At 42.7% G+C, this 23,401-nt stretch overlaps 2 protein-coding genes across 2 annotated transcripts; one reads left to right on the top strand and one right to left on the bottom strand.

The window, feature by feature from the left end:
• Positions 1-3,679: 3,679 nt before the first annotated feature.
• Positions 3,680-6,111, bottom strand: naf1 (nuclear assembly factor 1 homolog (S. cerevisiae)). Its single transcript, XM_077719236.1, has 8 exons — positions 6,017-6,111; positions 5,806-5,923; positions 5,626-5,719; positions 5,461-5,543; positions 4,629-4,789; positions 4,505-4,556; positions 4,138-4,219; positions 3,680-4,049 (listed from the first exon to the last, which is right to left on the bottom strand). The coding sequence occupies exons 1-8, from the start codon at positions 6,055-6,057 to the stop codon at positions 3,706-3,708; spliced, it is 975 nt and encodes a 324-aa protein (XP_077575362.1). The 5' UTR covers positions 6,058-6,111; the 3' UTR covers positions 3,680-3,705.
• A 913-nt stretch (positions 6,112-7,024) lies between these two features.
• On the top strand, positions 7,025-22,147 carry LOC144198239 (uncharacterized). Its single transcript, XM_077719151.1, has 25 exons — positions 7,025-7,142; positions 10,385-11,694; positions 11,728-11,845; positions 13,661-13,722; positions 13,837-13,866; positions 14,275-14,333; positions 14,442-14,650; positions 14,754-14,954; positions 15,073-16,497; positions 16,715-16,752; positions 16,832-16,872; positions 17,005-17,048; positions 17,201-17,317; positions 17,379-17,510; positions 17,664-17,705; positions 18,060-18,197; positions 18,271-18,438; positions 18,517-18,894; positions 19,061-19,882; positions 19,955-20,125; positions 20,194-20,416; positions 20,490-20,726; positions 21,030-21,149; positions 21,297-21,418; positions 21,540-22,147. Exons 2-25 carry the CDS (start codon positions 10,691-10,693, stop codon positions 21,579-21,581), a joined length of 5,943 nt encoding a protein of 1,980 aa, XP_077575277.1. The 5' UTR covers positions 7,025-7,142; positions 10,385-10,690; the 3' UTR covers positions 21,582-22,147.
• Positions 22,148-23,401: the final 1,254 nt, after the last annotated feature.

Below are 23,401 nucleotides of genomic sequence, written 5' to 3'. Positions count from 1 at the left end.
CCATTATTTTCATCCGTTTTCCTTCCAAAAGCCACAAACAGTCCGTTGACCTTTTTAATCTAACATTTTCCCTAAAAAAAAACAAAGATTTATGATTAAAATGATAAAATCCTAATATGATATTGTTAATTATGCTTCCATTTTGTTGAAGCGCAAACCTTTTGATAAGCGACTTAGAGAAGGCATTTCAATTGAATTCCAATCAAAGCAAATCCGTGTCAATTAAAAAAAGAAAAAAATGTGAATTAGTCAACTTTTACTGACAGCTTTTGCCTTTCTTATAATCAGGCAAAGTGGCTAATGAGCAACGTGCTTATTTGTCCTCCCCGAAAGCTCATTGGCCGCCTGCATTTATTTCATTTATTTATTTAGGAGGAGGAAAAAAAGATAAGAAAAGTGGCAGGAGACAAACCCTTCCACGCTGCACTAATGACTTTTATTGACTTTTTATTTTAGCATTATTATTATTGTTGTACATTTATTTTAATTAGCTGCTCGCTATTGGCCAGTTAAAATCATCCACGGGAAATTCAAGTATTCGACTTTGAGACGCACCATTATCTTCCTATTTTTTTTAATATTTGTGTGCATAGGTAGAAAAATATGTATTTATTTTATGTTAAACTAGTTTAGGGTGGAGTCCACATTTTTGTCTTTTGTGTTCCATATTCTTGGAGGAAGATATTTGGGATTTAGTCTTTGTTTTTATTTATTGCTGACAGGCATAGTTGATTAAAAATAATAATATTTTTTTTCTTTTATTGGATTCAATAGAAAATACATTTTGACCCACTTTAGGAAGTTCAATTTGGACATTAACAAATAGAGTAGTATAAAAGATACTAAGTTATTTGGAATGCGGCAAGACAATAACCAAAGGCGTGCTCTCGAGGCACATGCGGCTCCCGGACAAAGTGCTTTGTTTCATATTTTGTATTTATTGTAGCTCTTTGCCTCTTTTCACTTTTCTCTAAGTTTTATTCTGTCAAAAAACACACTGAAATTCTTCAAGGCGATTTAAAAACAAATGTTAAATTATATATATTTATATATTTTTATTATTTAAATGGGCAGATTAGATTGTTATATTTCTGCGCATTTTCAAATTTTGGCTCTTTAGAATTCTCCACCAAAGTTTAAAAAAAACAACTCCCCCAAAAAATTAATCCCCACAAATAACAAGTAATAATGAAAAAAAACATGTCAATTAAAGCATCCTCGTACCTTTTTTGGGGAAAAACAAAGACGTCCTCCGTGGTTATTTTACTGGGATCCTTCTGTCCAATAGAAGAGCCTAAAAAAAATGGAAAAATGGTCATTTTTTGACAACAATAGTTTCTTATCTTCATCTTCTGAATGATTTTTTTTAAGCAAAATCAGATGACACTTGGCTCTTTGAGCTTTGAGAAAATGAAATTGGGGTTGCAAGTCTGAACAATAACATGCCCCTCCATTTATTTTTTTATTTTTGGGGGTCTCTTTTCTTGCCCTGCTCTTTTTATGGTCGGGGATTAGCGGGGGTGCTAAAGCTCTCCCTAAGAGACCAAACATGAACTTTTTGTACATTGGCTCCTTCTTAATCCCTCTTCACGGGGTTCCCGGTGTACTAGTGGACACCCCTGGAAATACGGCTCAAACAATCACTCAAAAACACAAAACATCTGTCAAGTCCATTTCTACAAAATAATCTCAAAAATATCAAAAGAAGTCTTAACATTAGGAACACTTTTCAGGCAGATCTACATTTAAAAAATCCGATAATAGCTAAAAGAAATAAGATAATTATGGAATATGTTTGGAATGCTGTTTTTTCAGTCATAAAATAATGAAATTCAGAAATAAAGTATATAGGTTGAAAATATGATTTATAAAATGGAGTTGACAGTAATAATCTTATTTATGATTGTTTTATAGTACAATTATTGACACGTTTTCCTTTAGTGGTACTTTCTAATATAAAAATATATGTTTATCCTTATGTTATATGAAAATATTTACATTTCTGATGTTTCAGCAAAATTGTCTTTAAAATTAAAGCTCTTGAGCGCCATCTTTTGACAAGTTCCCTAAAGAATTATGCATACAATAATTACACAATATGTCCATTCATTTTTTTTGCCTGGAGAGAGGAAGAATAAGTTTTATTATTTTTGGCATTAATATTTTTGATAAACTGAGAAAAATTGTCAAAATATCCACATATTGATTTTATTGTATTTTTTAAATATATAAAGCAGCATAGTTTAACATTGTTAAGATCATCTGCCATTTTATACAGGCATTTTTTTTTAATGCTCACGAGCCACATGCGGCTCTTTGGATGTGTGCACATGCCTGTAAGCTAAAAAGTAGCTTTAGCTCATTGATTAGCAACAATATTATATCTTATTTAAAGAATCTAGACTTTTTTTGTACTTTAAAAGTGATAAAATGACTAAAAAGGCACACATTTCCATATATATTTTCTTTGAAATTCAAGGTATGGCTCTCGCAAAATAACATTTATGAATAATTTCCGTCAAAAAGGTTCCTGACTCCTGCTCTAAATATTTTATGAAGATTTAAAGTCAAATCCTTTCACAAATTAAACATTTTTTTGTGTAGTCAAAGATAAACTAATTATACCTCACTGCCTCTTATTATTATTATGCATGTTTTCTAACGGCTCCATTGTGTGTATTTGTGTGTGTGTGTGTTTTGTTACCAATCTGTCAGTTTGTGAGATGGCCTAATGAGTAAAGGGTTATTATAATTTTAATAAACACAGCAGGCATCGGCAGTCTTGGGAGGCTTGTATTAAAATGAATGGAAGAATTGCCAATGGCTCACCCAGGAACCACAACGGCTAATTACAGAAAACACCCACACATTTGCCACGCCGATGACTCCGCCTACCCGTGTGGATTGTGTTTTTATTTCGGCCGGCGTCTCCGGTTAATGTTTTTCCGAGGTGGCCAAATGGGGGTGGCGCTTTTGAAAGACTTTTTTATCCTGTGAGATCTGGATTTTGGGGAGTCGTGACTGGTTGTTTTGGTCGGAGGAACGCTCTAAAATTGTATTGAAAAATAGTAATAATGATAGTTGGAAGACATAGATTTGAAATAATGTGTTCTTTGTTTTAGGAGGATTAAATGTTGGTGATCAGATGATAAAAATTAAGTGTAAATATTGGTGGATGGGCATTTTTTGTCGGGAAAAACACTCCAAAATAGCATTAAAATAATAATAATACAAATAGTTGGAAGATACACATTCAAAACTATGTTCTGTAACCTATGAGGATTAAAGTTGTTGATTAGATCACAAAAATAAAGAAATTGGTTGATGGGCATTTTTTGTCGAAAAAAAACTCCAAAATAGCATTAAAAATAATAAAAGTTGGAGATTATATAATAAAAATAAAGGCTTACCATTGGTAAATGGGCATTTTTTTATTGCGCTCCATTTAACCTATACAAAACAAAATACAATCTTATTTTGAAAAAAATAAATCTGGAGGTCAACAAGGGTTAAAATATGGGAACAAAATATCTCCAGGTTGTCATAAAAGTGAGATGAACATTTGACAAATGATTGACTTTATATAACAAAGAAAATTCCTTATCAAATACCAATTCTGCCAAAAAAAATAGAGATAAGGAAGTAAAATGGGACTACAATTAATAACTTTTACTTGAAATGAGTAAAAAACTTGAAGTATTTTATTCACTGAGGAGGAGGTGGAGGTGGTGGTGGTGGAGGAGGGGGTGCCGAGAATGGAACGTAGTACGGTGGCCACAGCGGAGGGGTGTACGGCGGGCAATAGAACGGTGGCGGGGGAACTGGAGCGTAGGGAGAGAAGGTGGGCGGGGGGCCATAAGGGGGCGGAACAGCGCTATACGGAGAATGGACTGGGGGGATTCCGTAGGGGGTGGGGGGAGCACTATACTCGTAAGAGAACCTTGCTTGATTTGACTGGTAATGAGGTGTTGGATTGTTGTTCTCTTGGCGCTCCCACAACAAAGATGGGGGTCGTGGTGTTGTTTCGTAGGGAGGGAGCGGAGTGCCTTCTGGAAATCCACAAAAAAAGGCAACAGTGAGGCTATTGGAGGAAGCGGGAATGGTATTCTAGAGAGCGAGGCATTCCACTAGTGTTACCTTGGTCGTTGCGTGGTTTTTTAAAGGGTTTTAATTTTCTTTTGGCTTGGTGCTCCATTTCGTCGTCGCTATAGTCTAAAGCCTGGAGGGCAAGAGAGTGGAAATGCGTTGCGTTGACATGGTGGTGGTGGTGGGAGAGGGGAGGACGGTAATCCCTCGGTTAGCGCGGTTTGTGTAGGCGCTCCATTTAAACTATACAAAAAAATTACTTCAATCGTACAAAAACGGCTTATATGCGATAGAATATGGTAGCCCCGCCCCCAAAATATTTTTTCTTTCCCCTATATCGAACTAATAGATTTCACAGACATGCAAATCCAATTACACGGCGCTAAATTAAAAGTGGACACAAAGTTGTAGAACATACCTCTTGCGGTGGTTCGTGATCATTTTTCCAAGAAGCATCCGAGCCTTTGGAACTGCACACAAATCAATTTTATAGTGGCCCAATGGGGAAATTTCCTTTTTGCTTTTGCATCCGGGGGACTCACAGTTGAAGTTGTCGTAAAAGGACGTATCCAGTGTATTCTTTCATATCCGGAGCGTAATAAACCGTCAGTCCGAGGCTCATCTCCTTCGCGTTTAGGTCTTCGGGAGATGTGAAACGCAAGATGTAGAGAGGTCTGGATACGGGTCCGAAGACTTCGAAAACCTTGGGCGATGGAATGGGATGAAAAGTTGGTTTTGGACGTTTCTGTGGCTCAATATTTTGGCATGCAGTTCATTTAGCATTCTCAAGTGGGTGAGTCCTAACGTGGAAATGGCCAGGCAGTTGGTTAGTAGGGGGGGTTGTTCCTTAATGGATTCCAAGGAGTTACGTGGTCTCCCTGTCCGGGATTGTGCGGGTTTTCTCTGGGTACTCTGGTTTTGTTCCCATATTCCAAAAAACTTGCATGCTAGGGTTGGTTGAACACTCAAAATTGTCCTAGAGGATTGTGAATGGATCATTTTTCCTCAATGCCTCCCTGTGATTGGCTGGCCACCGATTTAGGGTCCTTGGGGATAGGCTCCAGCACCCCCGGGCCCTCGTGCGGATAACCGTAGTGGGTAAAATGAAGAAAAACGAGAAACGAAGCCTAGATTAAGGAGAGCAAAATGATAATCGCGGGATTTGCTTCCCTCTGCTGGCCATTGTGGCTCATTGCTTGGTCAAAAGCTATGATTTTCATTTAATTAAGTTTAGCAATAATAGGAAAAATTACATATTATTTTGCCCTATCCCGAAAAAAAAACAGCTTTTTGCTGGGAAAATAATTACTTTAAATAGGATAGGCTTAAATAATGGCACACAAAAGTAGTAGTTTACCTTCAATATTAACTTACCTTGCCCAAAGCTAGTCGATCGGCGCGAAAGATGATGCTGTCTTCTGTTAGAGGGGATGAGTTTTGCAGCGATTGGATGATGACTAAACAGACAGACCAGACATTTAAGTAACACACACAACAATCCATTCCGTGTGTGTGTTGTGTGTGGCGGTCTTCATTTACCAAGCTCCCTTATGATAGTAGATATTGTTCCGGCTGGTATTATTTGTGCCTCATCTGGTAGAGTCACACTGACTTCCTCCACTGGTGGCAAATCCTGCCCAAAAAAAATTCAATTGAGCATCCGGATTCGATTCCGAAAAAAAACAAAAACCACTAAAAAATGTAAACTAAAATACTAACCTCAATTAAAATTTCATCTTTGGTTTTATGAGGATTCACTTGGCTGAAACGCTCATCGTCAATGGGACCTTCGACCTCAATTAGCGGGAAAATAGAAGAGTCTGACGAGGAGCTGTCACTGAAACAGGAAAGGAAATATGTTATTTTGGATTTCTTTTATTTATTTTTTTTACTGCATCATATACAAGTCTAATATATTGACTTTACATACCTATCAGAGTCTTCTGGAGCTGGGGCAACAATGCCATCCATGTTAAGGCTGGCAAGAAAGTCTGGTATTTCTCCGGGTGACTCTGTTAAGAGGGGGGAATTAATAATAAGAATTTTGCCTATTTCGGCATGAAACCGTAGTTTTTTCAATATGCGATAAACTATTTAGGATTAGTGGAGAAACAGTGTACGAACTAAAGTTAGCAGTTGGGCCACATAACGTATTTTCAACCAAAAGGAAAGTGAAAAGAACAGAATTGTTATCTGAAAATTATGACTATAATATGAGAAGCTTAGGTAATGGCGGCTGATTAGTGGCTCGTTAGATCCAGGTGTGGCACAGTGGGACGCTATGTAAAACCGACTGAATAGGGGCAAAATGTTTAGACTGGCTCTATTACTCAATAATTATAATAAATCGTTTTTATTACGTCGTCAAGGCTTTTATTTTTTTGATAATATGACATAATATAGTTTCACCGTTATACCGGTCACTGTCGGTGAATTTTGTACTTTAGATTGAATTCGAGGAAAAAGTCTTCGAACTCACAATTTATGCCAGGGGACGAATGAATACTATGTTAGTTTTAGAGGAACACGAAACAAGAACTACGTTGTTCTACAAATGTCGACAAATTACACACATTATAACATTAACCATTTTTTAAAAATATGCGCTACTTACCATCCCTCGTGGTGTCGGAAACCTCCATAGTTGTCTGTGATCAGTATTACTTCCGCAATTGACACGCGCCAACGTACGTCACTTCCTCTCCAAGCTTCCGCTATGCTAAAAACGTCAAATCTTTTTCATTTTATAACTTTACCTAGTATAGGTTTTACATAGTATTAGTGTACCTTTTTAATGGTTGGTAGATAAGGAAATCATAATTTTTGACAGCTTTAGTCTGTAAATGAACTGCCGTGCCGGTCACCACTCCACATCGCAAGTGGGCAGTAATGTGCAATGAAATTTCGTCCACCCCAAGAAATGATCAAAGAAGCCGTACGAAACGGAAGAAGAAGAAGAAAAAGACCTCGAAAAAGAAGCTGGAGGAGCCGACGCAAAACTGAGGATGAATTCCCGTATGGTAACGTCAACTATATAGGAGGTCGATGCAAAAAAGGTATTTAAACACTTAATATGTTCATGTACAATGTGCCAACGCTGTGTGAAATGGACTTTACCGACTGTGTATTTTAACTCGAGCTATTGCCACCACGACGTTTAAAATGGCCGCTCCGTTGTGTGTGTGCGCGCTAGCTCGGAGTTTTCCGTTGTACTTTTTTTTCTTCATAATATGGTTTCACTTATTACATTCCTTTTATATCGTGTTTGTAAATGTTGAGTACTGTGGAACACGGGCTTAAAAACTGTAAACTCACAGCTTTTAATGACGCAGTATCCGCCTACTCTATATTTACTTGCTGGTATAAAATAACGTATGGTTTTTGCCGTCAGAATATCCACCATTTTAAAAAAGTCGATTTGCCGCTATAGTACGCTTTTCATTTTATATCGCTGTATGTTTATTTTTTTTTACCCCTTTATAAGCATTACTGGAGCACCTTGTTAGCACGTCTGACTTGCAATTCTTTCGAATCACAGTCCCGTGTGGATTAAAATAGGAAAATTTGTGTTAATTTGTTGTATTCCTTTCACTGAAACATTGACTAATATTTACTCTGCTCACTTAGGTGACCTTCAACACGGTTTAAATTGGGTAACAAGTGCCTCATGAGGCATTATGAGCAAGTTCAAGTCTACAACCCTGATTTTCAGGAATTTTGTGGTGTTAAAGCCCTTTTTAGAACAATTTCTTAAATAACTTTTGCTGTCACTGTTTGCCACAAAAGAGATTTAGCTCACAACAATTGGGACCCTTATTACAGCTGTTATAAACGACCCTTCCTCATTAAAATTGAAAAAGCGATGGTGGAAAACAAACATGCTTTTAAAATGGTGACTTTTTCCACACTGGGATGTTCCTGTTGTGAAAATGGGTCAATCCATATTAACTCAACCAGATGACCTATTCACATTTGGCTCATATTTATTCATGTGGTACTTATACTTAAAGAATGATGGCTTGTTATATTGTAGTCAAGTGGTTTTGACGATACAACCACTTAATAATTGTTCTATGCTGTCTTAGGTATTCTTGTATTTCCAGAATACTGTTGGGCCAAATCAGAATCGATCATGTGACAATATTTTTCAACTCTAGTTGCCTCTAGTTGCAATTCACTCTTAGTTAGCTGTTAGCATTAGCCATTCACTTTTTTGTACGCAAGTTATATTCCAAAACAGATTTAATTCACTTTCCCTTTACTCACAAAAGCTCTTAATTTCATGGGGGAAAAAAAGAATTTTGGGAATTGTTGCATGTGTATTACTAATAAATAATAAAACCCTGAGAAATCACACGCGTAAGAATTTCCAGCCTTTGGAAAATAATTTGAAGCAGCTTGACTCTGGTCCTTTTTATATGTTGACATGAGTTTGGTACGTTTTGACGATTCTTCTTTGCAATTTGTCTCAAAATCTATCAGGTTGGATGGCAAACGTCTGAGCGGAGCCATTTTCAGGTCTAACCAAAGATGCTCAATTGGATTGAGGTCTGGGTTCTGGCTGGTTCGCTTAAGGACATTTATTGAGTGGGTTTGTATCCACTTATTTGATGTCTTTATGAGTTCAGGACCAATGTCTGGTTTCTTCAACCTGAAATCACAAGTACTCTGGATCAAGTTTTGATCCAAGACCTGTCAGTCAGTAGATGGTTTTCCTTCTATTCTGACCTGTCTTCCCTTTCCAGCTTCACTCTGACCGAGTATGGCATTGACCTGGCCAGTTTCTGGCATTCACACCCAAGAGATCCTTTTTGGTCCCATGAGAGCATGAGATTTATGTTTCTCTTGGTCTGAGAGTCCTTCAGATGGTTCTTGGTGAACTCCAGGCTAGATGGCATGTGACTTTGGTCTGCTCACTCTACCATACTGGTCTTATCGGTAGACTGTTGCTTCAATAGTAAGACAACATAGCTTGCTTATCCTTCTGGAGAGTTGCCCTCTACCCAATGGAATGTTGGAACTCTGACAGCATAACCTTTGTGTTATTGGTCCCTTCCCTGACCACCCAACATCCACTTTTACTCACCTTGGATAGCCTGCCAGTTCTCAAAAGAGTACTGGTGGTTCCAAACATTCCACAAATGGATGCCACTGTCCCCACTGGAACCTTCAAAGCAGCAAAAATGTTCCCATAACTTCTTCCTTGAGCCAATCCTCATGGGGCTATTGACAATTTATTTGTCTAATTCACTTAGACCTATGACATCTGTCTCTATAGACTAGTCATAGTTGGAATTTACCACTTGTGGACTCCAGTTAAGCAACTGAACCATCTCGAGGATGATCAGTTTTAACTGAATTAACCTCCATTCAATTTTGAGTTTCACGGCAATGGCTGTCACTATTACGAAGTGTGATTTCTCAAATTTTTAAAGTTTTTAATACATTTGCAACAATCTTCCAAATGCTTCTTTTACAATGCCCTTTAGCATTATTTGCAGACTTCTGGGCTGGGAAACGAATGTTATCCGTTTTGGAAAATGGCTACAACATAAAAGTGAAGCAGTGTTTAACCGTAGAGATTTTCATTGGTTGAAAGATTGTTGAAGAGAGTGGGAATGTGTGGAAATGTTAGCACAAGAAACCCATTGTCAGTCATGAGCAAATTGAAGAAAATTGGCCTTGGTTATACTATGTCCAAAATCATGCTTTCAATCTAAAAAAAACGGAAAAAAATAGTTTAGAAATGTAGGTCAGTGAAATATTTCTACTAAACTGACTTTGTTTGTTTAGCTTTTGGTGAGGGATTGGCTTTTTGTTAGTGGAGCAATACACAGTCCTACAACAGTCAAACATTGAATTCAATAGGTAACTTGTGAGTATTTCTAATATTTTAGTTTTTATGCCAGCCTACGAGAAAGGCTATTCAGGAACAATTATTTTCTGTGAGATTTTATTTGTCTTTCTGCTCTAATTCTAAATTTAAACAAATAAAGGCTTGAAATGTTGGACATGGTGTGTGGTGAACTAACATAACATACAAGTTTCACTTTTTGGGCAAAAGGAACAAAAAACTAAATAAATACAATTCTACTTTTTGGAATATACCTGTTTTACACAAAATAATTCTAGTTGTAGTATTGATTATTGTAGTAAGTCTCTGGGTATTCACTTTTAATTGATTGACTTCATCATTTCAAAGGGGTTTACTTTGGTTACAATGAAAAAAAATTGAATGCCTGTCCATTTATAATAGTTTATTTCTGCTTTTCACCTCTCAGCAACGCTGTGCTTACAGAATATTTTGCATCTCGCACGCATCCTTCATTTGGAGTCCATTTCAACCCTCAAGCAGAAAGAAGTACCAGGAAGTACCCGAAGAACAAACCCAAACATTGGCATTGGACCTGCAGCAGACTCCGTTTGATAACATTTTAATCCGATTGACATTCATCCATACGTCGTTCTTGGTTAACCTTCCATCCTAAGTGACGATAGCGCTCTCGTTCACTGCCGCGGACTTAGTCCAAGTCCGGGAACCCGAAGACAAGACACGGTCCGGTCATCCAACCAGTGAAAAAGCCACCCCAGCCCAGCCTGGAACATGTCCGGCTTCCCATTTCGCCCCGGCCACCTCCCCGAGCGCCCCGGTCGGCCCACCCAACGGCAGAATCCGGGTTACGGCTCTAGTCCCGCCATGATGAACCCCGATCATCCCGGTAACCTCCATCACAGGGCGGACTGGTCGGGATTCCAACCTCCCAGCAAATTTTTCGGCAGCCCCCAATCGGAAGGCTCGTATAACTCGCAGCCGCACCCCGGACATTACCAGCAGCCTCAGAGCAAACGCCCGGGACCGTCGGGTCCGGGTTGGCTGTCGGGCGGCTCCAACAACCAAAGCCAGCAACCGCATAGTGGGGTCGGGGACGGTCAGGGTCTGTACACGGCCGAGAGCGCGGGAAGTATCTTGGCCAGCTTCGGACTATCCAACGAAGACCTGGAAGTACTGAGTCACTACCCGGACGATCAGCTGACCCCCGAAACGCTACCTTTCATTCTCCGCGACATTCAGATCAACAAGTCCGAAAACCAAGGAGCCATGGCGCGCAACATGCGAGCGGGCGGCGGCCTGCTCCAGACGCCAAACTCTTCACAGGCGATAAATAGCCGCTCGTCGGAAGTGCCCGGGTTTCTAAGCGTTACAAAGACGGCCGGTAAAGTCATCGACTACGGTCACGCCAGTCGGATGAAGGAAAGCGCCACCGCCAAAGACACTTACAAAAGAGAGAAAATACCAAACGAGAGAGTCATTCAGATATACTCGCCCGCGCCGCCACCCAAAATAGACAAGGGCGAAAAACGGCAGATACGATTGGTTCCGATGGAACCGCCGGCCAAGCACGGAGACCGAGATTATCGCCGGAGCGGCGGCGGCGGTGGCGATCATTACAAACGAAGTCTTTCGCCCGGTAGCGAGGGACCGCCGGCCAAAAGTCATATCGTGGACAAGGACTATAGGCACAACGGATCCAAGCAAAAGCTCCCCAACGAAGCCAGAAGCGACATGTACTCGAGGCGCTCTTTCGCCACCTCCTCCGGCGCCGGTGGACACGCCGGTGGCGCCGGTGGACACGCCGGTGGCGCCGGCGGTGGCAAGAAGTTCCCCGAATCCGACTTAATGATGGATTTCGCAGGTGCGAGTCCCAAAGTCTTTCCTCATTCCTGCGCCCTGTGCCACGTTCAGTGCGATCGGAAAAAGGTGAGTGGAACCACACCCTAATCCATGCTCAAGGGTTATTTTAAAGGATTTAGTTCAGTTTTTGGGGGGGCTAACTCTCCAAATCCTGTTTCGTTTGTTCTGAAGGGATGATCTTGTCTATCACTAGTTAAAATGGTTAACTATCTGTAAGTTTTTATTTGTTTGTTTGTAGTATTTCCTCTTTCCTTTGCCAAATGAGATACTTTTCCCCAATGTCTGCCTTTTAGTACTAGACATGATCAGAAGCTGTTCCTTACGTCTATCACCTGTCTATCACCCAGATAAAAGCAAGGTATACCCTCTTAAAGGGTAATGGAATAGGGAAAAGAACATAGCCCTGGAGATGAAGCACTGCCAATGACTTTTTGGTGAAATTTCACTTTGATCTCTCCTAATAACTAGGCAGTCAAGCCACACCCTCAACTTGGAACCCACCAAAAGAAGTTTTTCCTCCCGCATTTTTGGGTTTGTGTAATAATATACACGAAACGTCAGGTCAGCCGCATTAGCATAATACAGATAGCGAGTTGCGAGGAAGCATAGGATGGACAGAAGAAAAAAAATGAAGCACCCCCAGTCAACTCCTGAATTTTTGATGGGTCTCCAGACCAGACCAAACTTTCTTGGTCGGTGAGAAAACTAAAAATAACCAACAAATGGTAAATAGTACTTTGCCGACATCTACTGATGAAGAGTATAGCAAGTCTTATGCACATATAAGCCCTACCCTTGATTCAGTCATCATTTTTTTTAGTTACAAATAAGACTTATATGTGAGAAAATAGTGTATATTTTTTTTACTTCAGCTTTTTAGACACCGAATGGTAAATCTAAGTTACCATTTTCTGGGAGTTTGGTGTGCTCCCATTTTGAACAATACACTTAATTCATGTATGATGCACAATATCAGGCATCCTAAGACTGTCCCTGATATTGTTAGTGTCTCCCTGATGCCCACGAAACGGATAATCCGGATTTTGCTAGGGCTAATTGAACTATTAATAACTTTTTTCGGAGAAGTTCTTACTACTAGCATGGTGAGCCAACTGGTCCTGCATTTCATCTTCAATGTAATTGAACCCGACAGCAATTTTCACCGTTTTATTTTAGAGGAACGGTGGTGACCTTTTTATTACTTGCTTGTCATTTGATCGGATTGAATTAACAAAGGCCTGAAATTCAACCCTCTGACACAATTGTCATTGGTTGACATGTGCATCAATGGCTGATTGAGGACCTGCTGAGGATTCCGACCAATTAACCACGACTCTCGTGGTTCCCAAATGCTGAGGCGTTTCTCCCAAAATAAGCCCAACCCCTCAATAAAGGAATGGTGAATTACATAGACTACAACGTTGAGCCCATTTTGGCCCAACAAACATTGTGGCCAACTGCTTTGTGTTAGTTCTTGACCAGCATATGTTTATTTTTTATTATTTTCCGCTTATTTCATATTTCTGGGGTTTGCCATATTCAAGTAATTGCCCAAAAATAAACCACACAAAGGAGTAAGTGTTCCAAATCAAAGGTCTTCTAATACTGCTGAAACGCTTCATTTTCTTTGTATTGTGTGGAAATAAAGAAAATAGATTTTTTATTTTAGTTTTTTTAATTGCTGTGACTTGTCCACATTTTATTTTTGTGGATATTCTCTCTCTCTCTCTCTCTCTCTTTGTCTCTTTGCAATGTGCAAAAAATTAAGAAGCGATTGTCTTGAAGAAGAATGTATTCCTTCTGGAATGGGAATGTCGTGGCTTCGATGTTATTGGTGAGTTTTTATGTGTTTGTGACTCCTCCCCTTTGTGATTTGTGTAGGACTGGGCCAAGCATGTTAATACGGTTAACCACACAGCGGCCTGCAGGGATCTGCGCAACAAGTGAGCCTCTCTTTGCTTTTCTTACGGCACTATTACAACTTCTCATTGGCTTATTTTAAGTGAGAAATGCTTCCGTGTTACATAAACATGTTTTTTTTCTTCTCCCTGTAAAAGGTATCCTGAATGGAGACCATTTTTAAAAAGGTTAGTTTGTGTTTTTGCCCTTTTCACTATTCTATTCCTGTATAGTATTTGATTTTGTAGCTAATTATTATTTTTTGTGGTCGTAGTATTTATAAACAATATCATTTATTTCTCTTGGCAATACAAATGAAATAATGGCATTGGGAAATTCTATCTCTTGCTTTTGAATTCCAAGGAATTGAAGTAAAATAATATCCTAATGTATTATTAAAAATCAGTTTATAATTTTACAGCTATTTGGGTCCTAATTATTATAGTACTTCTACTACTACAGTTGATTGATAAAATATTAAAATGGTTTGAACCCTGTTCAAAAGTCACTTGAAAAATGTTATTGTTGACTGCCGTGTTGTCCCTCCACAATAAAAGCTGTTCTTAACCCTTCCTCTTCGTATTCCACCACAAAAGCAGAGAAGAACCTCCTCACAAGCCACATGTGAAATCTCCTCAGGATCATCATAACACAGGTTCCCTCCTCGACTTTTTTTTTTTACCCCATATAATATTCGATCATGGAAGAATTTTGCCTATAGAAACTAATATAACTGAAACTATTTTTCTGTCCAACTTTTTAGGCGATTCGTCTCATCACAGCGCTTCCAAGCGCCCCAATGTCGATCCAATTAAGCGCCACGTTGAAGGTAGTGGCGGCCATGGACCCGCCTCCAAGGCCGATCCAATCTCCAAACAGGAATCGGATTATTCGTCTACCAAAACTTCCAAAACGCCAACAAAGCCTTGTGATAAAGACAACAAGGCTCCAAGTGCTAAGGCTGCTGACCCGGTGAGTATTTCCCTTTTTAACCTTTTGCCATCAGTTATATGGAAGTAGCCTTATATAAAATGGCCCTAACTCATCTGGTTGGTGTCCTTTTGTTTGTTTTTAGCCATCCATTTCTCCACCCGCAAAGAAGAAAAGACAAAGTCCGTCTATATCACCCCAGGATTCAACCTCGGGAGACCCTCCGGTAGAGCCTAGCGCCACTCCAGAGCCAGCTACTAAAGCAACAACGCCGTGTGGCAAGACTGACCATGTCGTCCCAAAAGCGATGTCCCCGGATGGCAAGGAAAAGCAGGCTGAACAAAAGGTACTTTGAATTTTATATCTTGCAAGAATGATTTCTAGCTTTTGAAAACAGGCAAAACGAGACTTGTTGGTATTTTCGTCTGTCTCATTTGGTTCCTGTTGGCCATTTCACTTTGTAGGCATCCGTGTGCACGGTGGACACCGCGGACGTGACAAAACAGGCAACCGTGGCAAAGCCGGTAGACGTGACAAAGCCGGTAGACGTGACAAAGCCGGTAGACGTGACAAAGCCGGTAGACGTGACAAAGCCGGTAGACGTGACAAAGCCGGTAGACGTGGCAAAACCGGTAGACGTGACAAAGCCGGTAGACGTGACAAAGCCGGTAGACGTGACAAAGCCGGTAGACGTGACAAAGCCGGTAGACGTGACAAAGCCGGTAGAAGTGACAAAATCGGTAGAAGTGACAAAACCGGCAGCAGCGGCAAAGCCGGCAGAAGCGCCAAAACCGGCAGAAGCGCCAAAACCGGCAGAAGCGCCAAAACCGGCAGAAGCGCCAAAACCGGCAGAAGCGCCAAAACCGGCAGAAGCGCCAAAACCGGCAGAAGCGCCAAAACCGGCAGAAGCGACAAAACCGGCAGAAGCGACAAAGCCGGCAGAAGCGACAAAGCCGGCAGCCGTGGCGACAAAGTCGGCAGAGGCGGCCAAACTGGCAGAGGCGGCCAAACTGGCAGAGGCGGCCAAACTGGCAGAGGCGGCCAAACTGGCAGAGGCGGCCAAACTTGCAGAGGCGGCCAAACTTGCAGAGGCGGCCAAGCTGGCAGAGGCGGCCAAGCTGGCAGAGGCGGCCAAGCTGGCAGAGGAGGCCAAGCTGGCAGAGGCGGCCAAGCTGGCAGAGGCGAGAAAACTGGCAGAGGCGGCCAAACGGGCAGAGGCGGCCAAACGGGCAGAGGCGGCCAAGCGGGCAGAGGCGGCCAAGCGGGCAGAGGCGGCCAAGCGGGCAGAGGCGGCCAAGCGGGCAGAGGCGGCCAAGCGGGCAGAGGCGGCCAAGCGGGCAGAGGCGGCCAAGCGGGCAGAGGCGGCCAAGCGGGCAGAGGAGGCCAAGCTGGCAGAGGCGAGAAAACTGGCAGAGGAGGCCAAGCTGGCAGAGGAGGCCAAGCTGGCAGAGGAGGCCAAGCTGGCAGAGGAGGCCAAGCTGGCAGAGGAGGCCAAGCTGGCAGAGGCGGCCAAACTGGCAGAGGAGGCCAAGCTGGCAGAGGAGGCCAAGCTGGCAGAGGAGGCCAAGCTGGCAGAGGAGGCCAAGCTGGCAGAGGCGGCCAAACTGGCAGAGGCGGCCAAGCGGGCAGAGGCGGCCAAGCGGGCAGAGGAGGCCAAGCGGGCAGAGGCGGCCAAGCTGGCAGAGGAGGCCAAGCTGGCAGAGGAGGCCAAGCTGGCAGAGGAGGCCAAGCTGGCAGAGGAGGCCAAGCTGGCAGAGGAGGCCAGGCTGGCAGAGGAGGCCAGGCTGGCAGAGGAGGCCAAGCTGGCAGAGGCGAGAAAACTGGCAGAGGAGGCCAAGCTGGCAAAAGCCGCTGTTGAAGAAGCGCCAATCACTGCCCCAACTGCAAAGGTACTATATTTCAAATCTGCTACTTTTTTTCCATGACACAGTACATTTTGGATTCTTAAATTGGACTGCAATTGGCTACTGTAGTATACATGGTCTTTAAAAGGAAACTTATTCTGGTAAGTGGTCCAAATTGTTACATATGGAAACAGATGGGGAATTTTTTATTATTACTACTAACTAGGGTTCGTGCTGTAATGTATGAATTTTGACTTTTTAGATACCAGGGATTGTGCCGCCCTCTGTATGGAGTAACAGGTTTGTCCATATTCATGGTTACATCTTTTTTTTTATGAGGTTTTGGCTTGATTTATGAGAGATTTTTGTTTATTTCCAGTAATCTTAATGCGGGTCCAGACAAGTCCAAGAAGGATTCGGGTAAGAAATGAAACCTGTTTAAGACTTGTCTCAATTTAATTAAGCCGAGTCAAGTGAAATACTTGCTTTAATGCATTGTATGAGTTCCTATTTTACAGTCATTAATAAAATCATATTTTATTTTCAATGCAGTTGCCATTGAAGTCAGCGACACTGACAAGAACCCCGTTCCAGAGGTAAGTACATCTTTGGCAACCCTGCCAAATTCATTTGAATATTTTTTTCACTTGAAATTATGACATTTCCTATTACACTAACTTTTTTTGTGTGTACTGGACTGTAGTTTTGGGCGCAAAAACAATAAGTTGTATGGTCTTTTTTGTTTCAGGGTCAGGTGTTGATCACAGGACTTCCCAGTAGCAACTGGTCCGAGAGTGAAATCATGGAGCTCATTCAGCCTTTCGGAAAGCCCACCAACGTCCTCTTGGCCAGATCCGTCGGAAAGGTATCTTTTTTCCACCAGTGAAAGATGAAAGGCACATCTAAAATGTTGTTTTGTTGTTCAGGTCCTGGTGTCTCTACCAGACGAGAAGACGGCCCAAGAATTGGTGAAAGGCTTCGCCTCTGTTCCCGCAAATTTCAAAGACTGCGAACTGAAGCTGCTCGAACTGGAGAATCATGCTAGCATTGAAAAACCAGTAAGGCTTTTAAAATTTCTTTGACTTTGCTTGTTCTTTACAGTGGCAAAATAACCTGTCAGACGGTTTATCATTATGGCTGAGAGTAACACTTGAACTGCATTGTAAATAATGATGATTATGTGCAGTCATTGAAGAAATCTTTTTGTACAGGTGGCTCTCTACAATCTACTGATGCAGTCGTCAGACCCACGGGTAAATAAATATATTTCTACCGTTCCACCGTGTCTTCTGGCTGAGTGTTGCATTATATGCAAAAGTACACTGTTAATGTCTTTATAAAAGTAGTAGTTATGACTCCTTAGTCTTAGTCACAGTTCTAAATTTAGATACCAATGAAATCTGAACTAAATATCTTGATTTATTTTAAGTTTTTAAATTTATCACTCCACAAATTTCTTCTTTATTAATTATGACCAGTCTTCCCTATAATTTTTCATGAGTGGGACAGAGCTACTCAACATTAGATTCCATTTTGTAAGGGTTTCTGTTACTCTACCAGCTGCTTTGACTTGATTATAATGAACTCCTTGTTGTTGCTCATTGTAGGAGAAGTCCAGCCCCGTTGGCTGGACCAGCCTGGTGGTGATCAGCAACGTTCCCGAGTTACCGACCAGCGCCAATGAAGTCAAACAACTGGTTCACCGTTTTGGCAACGTGCTCAAATCTTTGCCACTTAAAAATATGGTAAATTGGAATTGTATGACACAGATTTTTTGGACTTTTTCTAACTCCCTGTGGATCTTCTTGTCCATTTCAGGTGATTTGCCAAATGTCAACCGCAGCCGTGGCGCTGTCCGTCTACAAACGTTTTCAGAAATTCCCCTGCATCCTGCAAAACAATCCCCTGTTCTTTTCCCGCAAGCCGGACTCCAAAGTTAACCTCCGTCGTTCGGCCATAGCTCCTCCGAGACGCCAGTCGCCTGAGGTACGTTGGCTAGTTTACAAGTTATTTTCTTTGACAGATTTTATTTCTCATACGCTTCTATTTTATCTTGCGTTGTAGCTTAAACTTGTAAGAGCGGAAGACAAAGCACCCCCAGCGAAACCACAAGAGGTGGTCCTTAAAGAAAGTCCGTCTATGGAGATTGCTAAAAAGCCGGAGATACCAACAGTCCCTCAAAAGATGGTCCTAGCAGAAGAAGTGACGCCAGAAATTAAAATTATTACCAGCCAGGCGCCGTCGTCTAAGTCTGAATCGGCGCCACCTGAAGCAGAAACAAAGATGGACCAAGAGGATAAATCAATCGTCGAAGTAGTCGTTCAATCCGAGACAGAAGCTTCTGAGAAGGAGTCGGTTAAACAGACGATGGTAAATGCAGACAACGTTGAAAATAAGACCCAGGCTGTCGAAGATACTTCTATAGCGGAGCCCATTTTAATGGTAAGAAATATCTTTTGGCATATTCTTAGTGTTTTGCATACAGTCATGGCTCTACTCATGAAATTAATTGGTTCCAGAAGTGTTTTCGTAAGTAGAACAGTACTTTATATGTAAATACCGTCATTCGTTGCATGGTGAAGTTGATGGTTATACGTTTTTGTTTTAGGATACTACAGAGGAGAAAGATGAACCAATAGGAAACATGGAGGTAAAGACAACGGCAGATTCGGAAAATAAGGATCAAGCGACCCCAGAGGCGGATGAAGGAATTGCAGTAACTGAAGAAAGAGAGGAGACAAAAGTAGTTGAGGATCTAAAAGGGACTGAAAAGAACCAGCTGGAGACAACGGTACAGGACAAGGCTCAGGACAAGGCTCAGGACAAGGTTCAGGACAAGGTTCAGGACAAGGCTCAGGACAAGGTTCAGGACAAGGTTCAGGACAAGGTTCAGGACAAGGTTCAGGACAAGGTTCAGGACAAGGTTCAGGACAAGGTTCAGGACAAGGCTCAGGACAAGGCTCAGGACAAGGCTCAGGACAAGGCTCAGGAGAAGGCTCAGGAGAAGGCTCAGGAGAAGGCTCAGGAGAAGGCTCAGGAGAAGGCTCAGGAGAAGGCTCAGGAGAAGGCTCAGGAGAAGGCTCAGGAGAAGGCTCAGGAGAAGGCTCAGGAGAAGGCTCAGGAGAAGGCTCCGGAGAAGGCTCCGGAGAAGGCTCCGGAGAAGGAGCAAGCGGAGAAAGAGACCAAAAGGGGGAAGGAGCAGAAGGTCAAGGAGACAAAGGCTCCGGAGAAACTACCAAGGGCCAAATGTGATCAAGACTACAGATTCAGAAGAGACAGAAGGGAAAGGGAAAACGACAGAAAGAGGGACTACTCGGAAAGGTACTCCAGAACCAGATCGTCCGCCAGGATCGAGAAGAGGAAGATTGAATCCGAAGTGGTCCAACAGAAAGTCTCAATCCAAGTGGTGGAAGAGGAATTGCCCACAACGGTGAGCCGCGATTCACAAAAATAGAGCCGTTCGACCGACTGACTCTTCTACTTTTTCATTCTATTCCTTCAGAACGACGAAGAAGATTTCGATTCCTTCTTGTTGAGCATGGGTGACTTTGTGACCGTGGACGAGGTCGGCGACGTGGCAGACATGGAGGACTTTCCTACCACCCTACCTACCGAAGAAACCCCCCAGCCAGAGTCTTCCTCGCTCTCGTTTCTTCCATCGGCCACAGACAAGGTAAAAAAATCACGTGCCGTTTGTTTCCGTTTGACTGACACGCCCCTTTTTTTACTGGATACTTTAAGGAGGTCCAACCTATGGAGGTGACCGCCGCCGACCCTGTCCAACCCACAACGGATGTCGTAGACCATCCCGCGACTTTAACCGTGACACCCGAAAGTTTGCCGTCGGATATCTTCAGCGCGCAGAGCTCCGCCATCACGGCTCCGCCCCTTCCAAGTCGGCGGGTAGATCTTCCTCCTGACCAAATTCTGATACCCACTTGTCAACTGGAAAAAATGGAGACAGGTAGAGTATTTCTAGGCCCTTAAAGATGTCTCCTTTTTTGTTTTTGTGTTGACGTTCATCTGTCCGTTTTTAGAATCGCTCCCCAACGTGGAAGAAATTCTCAAAGTGGAGGCTCTCCTGACCCCAACCCCATCGAGCAAAACGGTTATCCAAGACTCGACGTCTGACGAAGCCGCTTCGGAGAATGAAGCTGTGGAAGAAAGGAAAACGAAAGGAACCGCACAGCTCAACCTCGTCTCGGACAGCGAGGAAAGTCTCAAGTCGGAAATGACGCAGGACACGCAGACCAGCCTTCTTTCCGATGAATCGGGTAAAACTCTATTTTTGATTTAGTTGGAGAGTTTTGAGTAAAATCCATGGTTCATAAATACCTTATTTTCTTGCATGTATGCAGTATTTGTGGCTCAAAAAAATTCATGACTGATTCGAGAGGGAGGCTTATATGCGCATAAAAAGATGACAAGTACGAAAAATACCAGGCCACAACCCAATATAGTGTGGTCATTTATTTAGAAATTGACAAACGATAAACTGATAAACCACTAAACTAGACTGCAGGTGTTTGATTGAATTGGACATGGCATTTAATTCCAATGTTTTTCCACTTTGATAGATTCAGCTGGCATTTGCGACGTCCCGACAAGAAGTCAAAAGAGAACGGAGCTCAAGCCGCCAACGAGAGCCAATCCTTTGGCCAGAGACAAGACCCGTTTTGACCCCAACGTTCCCGTTGGTAAGACTGACTTAAGTCCAAGTCTATGTCATAGCAAGAACTGGCTTTGCTTTCCAACTTGAAAACTAGCATCATTAGCAAAAGTACAGTCGTGCTGTGTATCCATTTGCATTTTAATAACTTGTGTCCATCTTTCTGTTCCTCTAGGCATGGAATTCTTGGTTCCCAAGACGGGCTTCTTCTGTAAAGTGTGTAATCGTTTTTTTAGCGGCAACAAAGACACGCAGCTCAGCCACTGCAAAAGCCTCAAGCACTTTGAGAATGTCCAGGTATTTTTATCTATTATTTTAATTCCACCAATATGTCTGTGAGGTACTTGTTACCGCCATCTTTGTTTGGAAAGGCAAAATTAAGGTGTGTCCTTCAATGTTTGTCTTATTTTTTTTCCAGAAACACCTGAAGACGACGGCAAACACCACGTCCAGTCCGTAGTTTTGACAAACGTTCTCGAGTCAAAATATGTCCATTCCTTTAAATTGGATTACAGAGATTAAAGAGGTGGAAGAAATACCAAGAAAGACTTGAAGTCAACAGTATTTCATTTTCGATCAGCAGTTAGGCCGCCGGGATGATTTTATTTCTGCTTGAGAGCTGAATTCATTTTTGACTTGTTGCTTCACAAAATGGCGGAGGAAGTTAAACCATTTTTTATTCAAATCTTTTTTTTTTTTTTTAATCGGAATGATTGCTCCTTGTCAAAAACGGCTATTTTAGCTTCGTCAGTACACGTTCTGTCACGTACGTATACATATTCAGAAGATGGCAGTTTTCTGAAAACTACTGTTGTGCTTTTCCAGCAAATTTTCTCTTTAGTCCGAATACACTCCCGCACAAGTGTTTTTATTTTCACGGTAACGTGATTTCCCATCACGGAGTTGAAAAGTCTGGATGTTAACGGTTGGCAAGGAAGAAAATGTTGCTGGAATGTTCCTTTTCACATCATTGTAGTCATGTAACTCGTGTAACACTGACTCGCATTAAATACCTTGTTATGGAAATGTCATGGTCTTCAGCTTTTTGAAGAGCTTCAAACAATCAGAAAAGATTGCAGTTTTTTTCCAGAAGTTGTATTTTATAGTCTTAAAATACTTTATGCGAAATGACCAGTTGGAAATCAATTGTCTTTGTCTTCTCAATCTGTTGCCATCTGCCCGTTTGAAGAGCAGAAAAAGCTGGGCCCCCAAATCCCTATGGGCGGGGCCTTTAAATCTGGTGGGGGCGGAGCCACGTCAACAGGGGTGCTGAAGCTCCAGCAAGCCCCATGTCAGAACATCTTTTCTGGTCCTTGTGGAGGTAATCCTTACTTTTTTTTAATGCGGAAAGTCGTCATGTGATTCAACCGTCGACCTTTTCTTCCTCCTGTCGTGGAAAAAAAAAACGGTAAACATTTACTCTTAATTTAATTTTTTTTTCACCCAAGATGACCCAATTCTTGGATTTTAATGCCATTAATAGTGGTAATTAGACCGCTTTTTTAAATAAGACTTTTAAATTGTATTTACGATTTTTTTTAATTGTATTTACTATCTTTAAATTCTGTAAAATATTTGATTTATTTTTGGTTGTATCTTCCTGCAATCCTTGTTTGATTTTTCCTCAGTGAGATGGTGTGGGCGCTCCTGGTGGCAGCGCTCCTGTGCGCCCCCTGGCGGACGCGATCCTCCGAGCTGACGTTGAGCGTCCCGGAGGGCCTCCCCGCCGGCACGGCGGTGGGCGACCTGGCCGCCGCCCTGAGCCGGCCCTCGGCGGGCTTCCTGCTCTCCGAGGCCGGCGACTCGCAGGTGTTCCGCGACCTGGACGTGCGCCCCGACACGGGCCTGATCTCCACCGCCGCCGTCCTGGACCGGGAGACCCGGGCCAGCTACGAATTTGCCGCCGCCAGCCTGGCGGGCGAGGTGGTCCGGGTGCGCGTCCTGGTGGAGGACGTCAACGATCACTCGCCCGAGTTCCCTTCGAGCGAAGCCCAGCTGCTGGTGTCGGAGTCGGCCCCGCCCGGCGCCCGCTTCCGCCTGCCGGGGGCCCGCGACCGGGACGTCGGCGAGCTGGGGGTCCGGGGCTACCGCGTCCGGGAGAGCGACCGGGCCGACCTCTTCCGCGTGGAACACCGTGAGCCGGACTTGGACCTGGTGCTGCGACGGGGGCTGGATAGGGAAACTCTGGACTTTTACACCCTGACCGTGGAGGCCTTTGACGGCGGCGTCCCCGTCCGAGTCGGGACGCTGCGGCTCAACGTGACGGTTCTGGACGAGAAC

This window comes from Stigmatopora nigra, chromosome 6 (genome assembly GCF_051989575.1).
Source record: "Stigmatopora nigra isolate UIUO_SnigA chromosome 6, RoL_Snig_1.1, whole genome shotgun sequence".
Taxonomy (NCBI): Eukaryota; Metazoa; Chordata; class Actinopteri; order Syngnathiformes; family Syngnathidae; genus Stigmatopora; species Stigmatopora nigra.
This window is presented reverse-complemented; position numbering and strand designations above follow the sequence as displayed.